The 8192-nt window shown below is 43.0% G+C and overlaps 1 protein-coding gene across 3 annotated transcripts; it reads left to right on the forward strand.

Annotated features, from left to right (window-relative positions):
• The first annotated feature begins 957 nt into the window (after positions 1 to 957).
• Positions 958 to 5473, forward strand: LOC606407 (calcium-dependent protein kinase ZmCPK11). 3 transcript variants are annotated; one of them, XM_008670432.3, is made up of 8 exons: positions 958 to 1386; positions 1482 to 2152; positions 2691 to 2834; positions 2924 to 3076; positions 3207 to 3322; positions 4454 to 4621; positions 4715 to 4939; positions 5052 to 5473. In XM_008670432.3, exons 2-8 carry the CDS (start codon positions 1558 to 1560, stop codon positions 5181 to 5183), a joined length of 1533 nt encoding a protein of 510 aa, XP_008668654.1. In that variant the 5' UTR covers positions 958 to 1386; positions 1482 to 1557; the 3' UTR covers positions 5184 to 5473.
• The last annotated feature ends 2719 nt before the right edge of the window (positions 5474 to 8192 follow it).

Raw genomic sequence — 8192 nt, forward strand, 5'->3', positions numbered from 1 at the left:
GGATATAAATATAAATAAATTGTGAGAATTTAATCATTACCTTCATTCTTTAATGTTCTTTCGCGTTCTTATTTATATTTATACTTATATGCTAAAATGATGAAGGTATGTCCTTCATGACCTTCGTCTGAAGAACATTATATCCGAAGGGAAATAATGCTTCGAAGTACGAAGGTCTTTAACCATTAACAATTGTGTTGTCTTGTTCTTAATTTATAGTATTTGACAACAAGTAACGAACATATATAACCTCATTTAATTTCCATCTTTTAAGTTGTCTGTAGAGATATTACATTTATTAAGGGTGTGTTTGGTTGAGGAGTGGAGGGAAATGAAGCGTCTTCATTCTAGTTTTTGGATGTTTGATTTCCAAATAGAAATTTACTATAAATAGTTGGAGGGATCCCGTTCCACAAAAATAGTCGGATGTGAACGCTCTCTCGGACGTAAGCTCTCCTCCCTCTTCTTCCTTAAGAGATTTGATTTAGAACCACATTATTCTATAGATACAGTCTTCTATTGCTTTTATATTTGGAAAACTAGTTTATGGGCTCTAGATTAGTAGATTGTACACGTTCTAATTCTTACCAGACGTGGACTCTTGCGTGATTTGCCATTTACCGAAGTAGAAAAGTATATAAAATAGAAATAGTTAAAATAAAAAGGAAAAACAATGGAGACATCGTCGTTGTCTCCTCCGTCCCTCCTTCCTGGTCACCATGGACAATTCCGATACGACCTAGCTGCACAACGACAGCCCCCGCATTTCCCTTCTCCCAATCCTCTCCTCACCAATACCTTTTGCCCATTCCCAACCTCGATTCGGAATCAAAAGGCAGATATTTGAGCTTTCAGGCATGTTTGGTTTATTACCTCAATTGCCACATTTTGTATAACTTTTTTTTGTCTAAAATTAGTTATTCAATTTAAATAACTAAACTTAGACAAAGTGTGGTACATTTAAGCCACAAACCAAACATGTCTGAAAGTCCCAGTAATTCTTATAAAAAATATGGGTGGAGCCATCACCCACGCCCCCAAGATCCTGTCCACGCCGGATAGATAGAAGAGGCTAACCTTTACCTCCCGCTTGCTCCCCCCTTTTATTTTGGCAGGATTGCACATCTTCCCCAAGTAACACCTGACAAAGGGCGAGGAGAGCATAGATTTCTTCTTTCCCTTGCCGTTGCCGCTTCCGTTTCTCGCTTCCATTCCTCTCTGCTCGTGGGTTTGTCGAAGATAAACCTCGCATAAAGCTTCGTTCGTCGGCTTTTGGTATCAATCGGCAGGGCTCCCCCGTTTCCTCTCTCCAAGATCTTCCCCCCTTTTCTTCTGTCTCCAACCCGCGGAAATCCTTGGAGGAGTTGCGGAAATTTGTAGCAAGAGGTGGGCTTCTTTTCCCTTTTGACCGGTTCTTGATCACCGTCTCCTCAAATTTCTCACATTTTTCTCCGTTTTTCCGGTTTCTTGACCAAGGACAGGTTTTCCTTTCCAGCTTTCCTGCTGCGGCGGCCTCCGCACGGTTTTTGATCCGGGGAGCGCACCTGGGGCGCGCCAATGCAGCCGGACCCGAGCGGGAACGCCAATGCGAAGACGAAACTGCCGCAGCTGGTGACGGCGCCGGCTCCGTCGTCGGGGCGTCCGGCGTCCGTGCTTCCGTACAAGACGGCGAACGTGCGGGACCACTACCGCATCGGCAAGAAACTGGGGCAGGGGCAGTTCGGCACCACGTACCAGTGCGTGGGCAAGGCGGACGGCGCTGAGTACGCATGCAAGTCCATCCCCAAGCGCAAGCTGCTGTGCCGGGAGGACTACGAGGACGTCTACCGCGAGATCCAGATCATGCACCACCTCTCCGAGCACCCCAACGTCGTCCGCATCCGCGGCGCCTACGAGGACGCGCTCTTCGTGCACATCGTCATGGAGCTCTGCGCCGGCGGCGAGCTCTTCGACCGCATCGTCGCCAAGGGCCACTACAGTGAGCGCGCGGCTGCGAAGCTCATCAAGACCATTGTCGGGGTCGTGGAGGGATGTCACTCGCTCGGCGTCATGCACCGGGACCTCAAGCCGGAGAATTTTCTCTTTGCCAGCACCGCCGAGGAAGCCCCACTCAAGGCCACTGACTTTGGGCTTTCCATGTTCTACAAGCCCGGTATGCGTGTTTCTTTGCTTTTACATTGCTCAATTTGGTAGGTCAACTGCTGCTGTTTGCCGTTGCCATTGATAGTTCTGAGGATGCAAGGTAGTTATTTGCTGAGTTAGAATGACCTTTTCAGTTTGTTATTAAAACAAAGACACTTGATATAACGCCGTGGTCAAGGCTGATGGATTTGGCATTAGTGCTTTCTGATCGTTTGTTTTTCACAGAACGAGAATGCTATCCATCATATTGATGACGATATTATTATTTGATTTGACGAGAATGGTAGGAGAGAAGATACAAAACCATGTTGAAGGTTCCACTCTCGTTTTAGAATGTGATTGAGTTACTGCAACTGTTAATAGAAACTTACAAGAAGCCATTTGTGGTGTTGAGACAGTGATTTATGAGCGTCTATTTTGATGTGTTTGTTGCAATGGTACTTGCATTCTAAATTGTACTCGGTTTGACTCTTGTGTTGCTAGATGTTCTCAGTGTCCCTTGTGCTAAGATTATTGATGATGCAAACTGCTCATTTCCATTTCACCAGGTGATAAATTCTCTGATGTCGTTGGAAGTCCATACTATGTTGCACCAGAGGTGCTTCAGAAATGCTATGGTCCAGAAGCTGATGTGTGGAGCGCAGGAGTAATTCTGTACATTTTGCTTTGTGGTGTGCCCCCGTTTTGGGCAGGTAATGTATCTGTCATTTAAACCATGAAATTCGTTTGTCACTTCAAATTCACATGCTTTCCATTATGTTATATGATTTTCTTCTTTCAGAAACTGAGGCTGGAATCTTCAGGCAGATTCTGCGAGGCAAACTTGATTTTGAATCTGAACCCTGGCCTAGTATTTCTGATAGTGCTAAGGATCTGGTCTGCAATATGCTTACACGGGATCCTAAAAAGAGATTTAGTGCTCATGAGGTTCTCTGTAAGTACATTCCTCCCCTCATCTATCTAGTGTAGCTGGGGTGTGGATGCATATCCTGGGTGCTACATTACATGGGATACCTATTATTGATTCCCTCATAATAATAGCATTGTCTATGCCACTATGTCAGGTCACGCATGGATTGTTGACGATGCCGTGGCACCTGATAAGCCTATTGATTCTGCTGTTCTCTCAAGGCTGAAGCATTTTTCGGCAATGAACAAGCTCAAGAAGATGGCATTAAGGGTATGTATATTTACTTGTCCTTATTTGACGTGATAACTGATTCTATACCATTTGGTTTTATGAGGACCCCCTAATAGTTAAGGCATCGTGTACGTTACTGTTTGCATGATATCTGTTTCTTGATATAAAGATGGCATTAAGGGTATGTATATTTACTTGTCCTTATTTAACGTGATAACTGATTCTATACCATTTGGTTTTATGAGGACCTCCTAATAGTTAAGGCATCGTGTACGTTACTGTTTGCATGATATCTGTTTCTTGATATACCAAGGCTAGCTCCATATTATCAACAACATCAACAAAGCCTTTTAGTCCCAAGCAAATTGGGGTAGGCTAGAGTTGAAACCCAACAAGATGTCACCAAAAAGAGAAAGAGAGAGAAAGGGGAGGGGAAAAACTTTTGAGAGCACTAAAAGGAAAAAAGCCTAACCACGGTTCGGGCACGCGGATAGCTTCTTTCCAATCACTTCTATCCAAACACAACTCTATTGAGATATTCCATTCTATCAAGTCCCTCTTGATTGCCTCCTCCAATGTCAAGTTTGACCGTCCTCTATCTCTCTTCACATTATTGTCACGTCTTATGATGTCTCTATGCACCGGTGCCTCTGGGGTCTCTGGTGGATATGCCCAAACCATCTCAACCAGTGTTGAATAAGCTAGCTCCATATTATATGGCTCTGTTTTCCCACTCTGTCTGGACAGAAATAATCTTACTGTTTCACTGTAGTGGATCCTCTATCTTGATCACTCTGAAGGCAATGCTTTATTCTCTAACCAAATACAATCTAGCAGAGCTCAGACAGGTTGATAGTCATATTCTCATATGTCTCATCTCATGCTTATTTATACCCCTGCTTTCTTGTGTGTCACAATGTTCACTATGTTCCGTCCGGGTTTTCTGATTCATGCCATCAAAGCAAAACATTATATATATTGGATATGATGTTCTGGATTGCCTTTGCTTTTCCGCCATTTTACTTAGTAATTAGTAGCTACAAATTTATTAATTTGGACTATTGCATCACAGGGATTGCAGAATGCTTATAATGCTCAGTACATAACATGAAACCTGCAGTGGTCATCTTAAAAAAATTGACATACTGTAGGCATCTTTTCAATATTCAGGTTATTGCTGAAAGCCTGTCTGAGGAAGAGATTGGAGGCCTCAAGGAGTTGTTCAAGATGATTGATACTGACAGTAGTGGGACTATAACATTTGATGAGCTGAAAGATGGCTTGAAAAGGGTAGGCTCTGAATTAACAGAGAACGAAATCCAGGCTCTAATGGAAGCAGTAAGTGTGCTCCTCCAGCCTTTGTACTTTCACTAGTTCAATCATAATTCCTTGCAGGTATGCTCTGTGGATATTGATTTTTTTTCTTTTCAGGCTGATATTGATAACAGCGGAACCATCGACTACGGCGAATTCATTGCAGCTACGTTGCACATGAACAAACTGGAGAGGGAGGAAAACTTGGTTTCAGCATTCTCGTTTTTTGACAAAGATGGAAGTGGCTTTATAACCATCGATGAGCTGTCACAAGCATGTCGCGAATTTGGTCTCGATGACCTCCACCTCGAGGATATGATTAAAGATGTTGACCAGAACAATGTTAGTCCCTTTTATATCTAATCTACTTTCTCTGTCTCTATGTTTTACTTGCATTGATAAATCTCGGTTTTGATTGTTCGCCACTTAATTTTGGTATGGTTTTCCACTTCAGGATGGCCAAATCGACTACAGCGAGTTCACGGCGATGATGAGGAAGGGCAATGCTGGTGCAACAGGAAGGAGAACCATGAGGAACAGCTTGCACTTGAATCTCGGCGAACTCTTGAATCCCAGCAAAACCTAGCGCGTTACTGGAAGGCCTTGTCAGGTACATTCCCATGGCATCTGAAGTTTTTGGATGCGTTGTCGATCTGCTGGCCTATTCTGAGATGTTGAGTGGTTATCCTGTGGTATTACTAAGATGCTGGACAATTTTCGTAGTGCTGGTGGTATCCTCTAGAGAAGAGGGATGGCTGGCACAATGTGGCTACTATCGCCAACTGCTTTTGTATGTGTAACTATCGATGTAGATTGACTATGGTCTAAACATCAGTTTAGTTGATATTTCGTTCTCTAAGGTAGTGTTTGGTTGAAGAGCCAAGTAGAACGGAGCCGTTATGTCCCAGTTTTGTTGCTGTTTGGTTACAAAGTAACTAGAACGGAATAACTCCAATTAGGGAATATTCTCCTCAGATCCGGAACCATTCCGCTCCAAAAAAACAACCGGACGGAGCCGCTCCGTTCCCATCCCGCTCTCACAGTCACGCTCCGTTCCGTTCACTCTGCAACCAAACAAAAAATAGAGCCGCTCCGTTCCAGATTACCAAACACAGAACAGAGCGGCTCCGTTCATAGAATCAGGGATGAAACAGTTCCGTTCTACTTGGCTCCTCAACCAAACATTACCTATATATATATATTCTTTCTAACTTAACCATCAATATCTATAATTATAGGGTGTTTGTTTGAGATTATAATCTGGTTAGATTATAATCATAAACAAACACCTCCATAATATCGATTGATGACACTGGATTAACTTTTCTAAATAATTTATTGTCAAAACTACTACGATTTATACAACTCTTTTCATTTGTGGTAACATATTTTTATAGATAGTGTTAGTCAAAGTTAAACGAATTTTTTTTTGGACAAACGTAGATGGACTTGTCACTCGTACTTGTGCTCGGACTCTGGGAGGAATATGCGTCCGCCCGCCCACCCATCTGTCTGTCTGAACAATAACAAAAAAAAAGGAAAAATGGTATGTCTAGATGAATCAGATATATAATATAAAATAATTAGTTTCAATTATCATGTGCATTTTTTTTAAAAAAAAGGATTGGAGTACCACTGGGCATAAGATGCAACTGATATGTGTGTCAATTGTACAAAATACAGTGGGCGTGTAGTTATATGCCTCCACCGTCACTTTTTTCTAACGAGTTTTTTTGAGAATCTTGTTGTAGCGAGAATCTAACTATAAAAAGAATCTGTGTACAGAGAGTTTAGGGTTTAGGGTATATGAAGTGATAAATTACTTCTATCATGATTACTCGGCCGATTGTGTTTTCACGTTTATTAGGACGATATTCACCAAAATGATTCTCATAGAAGCGGGCTCTGAGCATTTGGCAATCTGTAATAGCTTCTAGTGGCCACAATCAGCAAAAAAGCTGAAACAAATAGATCCTTAACGTTCATCTAGTTCAATTTAAAAACAAATCCTACCTCAAATGTTCTTGTTTTTTCATCCATACTACCAAGCTATCATGATTGTTTAGAGTCTATAGTTGACGGTCACCGTCAGTTCATAATAGCTTTCTTATAGTTTACAACTATAATTAGATTTTCAAAAATATAAAGTTGAACTAAACAGACCATAAGAAGCTTTGAAAGCTCTCTTGTGGGTTTTGGTGGTTTGGATGATAACTCAATTAAAGGACTGGCATATGTGTTAAGTGTTGGACAGATGCTTAGTATAAAATCTTATAAAGTTCAACACAAGTGTTAAAGAGTGATGGTCCAAAGGCTGAGTTGATTATGATTGTGGACATCACAAGTGAAGGAGAACATTACTTATGTGAGACTTAGTGTGCATATCTTGAAGACAATTGGTCAAGCTAAGGATGGAGGCAAGAAGAGCTTCGAGGTACCGAGTGCACATGAGAAGGTCAAGGAGGCCGAGGAACCCAAAGCCAGGGGTGAAGAAGACTTGCAAAGTCAAGGATTGATCGAGTTGACAAAAGATATGGTGCATTGAGAATCACTATATAAGGACATGACTTACAACCAATGAGGTAATATCTATAATTATGTGGTGTAAGTCATAAAGCTCAAGATCAAGCTCAAGACACGGAGTAAGGTCACTAGAAGGAGTAGTGTCAAAGCTAGAACCTGGAAGCAACCCAAAAGAGCTAAGTTTACTTTGACCCTGAGTTTAGGTTGTTACTGTGTCTGGATATGTTCTATGTGATCTATGCAAGGTGTTCGAGCTCATAGATTGCAATCTGGATCAAGTCTTGGAAACTTAGAATTTTGGAGTCCAATTGTGGGGGACAGATATCCCCCGGGTCCACTAGAAGGCGAAAACCCTGCTTGGGGCCACAAGCCAGTCGCCCCGCAAGGTCGCCGCATCATGGGCTGGGCAAAGACCCCAAGAAGGCAATGGGCTCACGTCTGGATCGTTCGCGGGATTAGGCATGATCCCGTGGAAGCTGTTTGTTTTTCCCGCGCCCGACATACTCAAATACCGGGGATAGCTCGGAACGGAGCCACCGGGTTTTCCTCAGGATAAGCAAAGTTTGTTCGCTATTAGCTAGGAGATAAGCTGGAAGAGTGTGATCAGCATGTGCGCAGGGAGCGCCCTACGGTCTTGTATATAAGGCCTAGGGAGAACCCCATCATTTTCATCTCATTAGCACCTCTCCATTCAGGAGACACCACTTGTAAACACACCATACATACAAATCCACCCTAGGAAGTAGGGTATTACGCCCCTCAAAGCGCCCTGAACCTGCAGAAAATTGCCCGACTCTCTCTTCCTCGTGTCCATGGCACGAACCATTGAGTTACGATCTATGACATCGTCCTACCCGAAAGCACCACGAGGGTACCCCTGGGTGTGCGGTCGGACACTAAACACCGACAGCTGGCGCGCCAGGTAGGGGGTGTGTCGTTGATCAAAGCTAACTCCATGGCCATCGTCTTCAAGAACAAGATCGCTCTCAGCCTAGGAGCTATGTTCCGCTTCGGAACCATCTCATGCATAGCGGACATATAGGGAACTCTGCACCGCGTAGCAGATACGCCC

The sequence above is a fragment of the Zea mays genome, chromosome 2, assembly GCF_902167145.1.
Source record: "Zea mays cultivar B73 chromosome 2, Zm-B73-REFERENCE-NAM-5.0, whole genome shotgun sequence".
NCBI lineage: Eukaryota > Viridiplantae > Streptophyta > Magnoliopsida > Poales > Poaceae > Zea > Zea mays.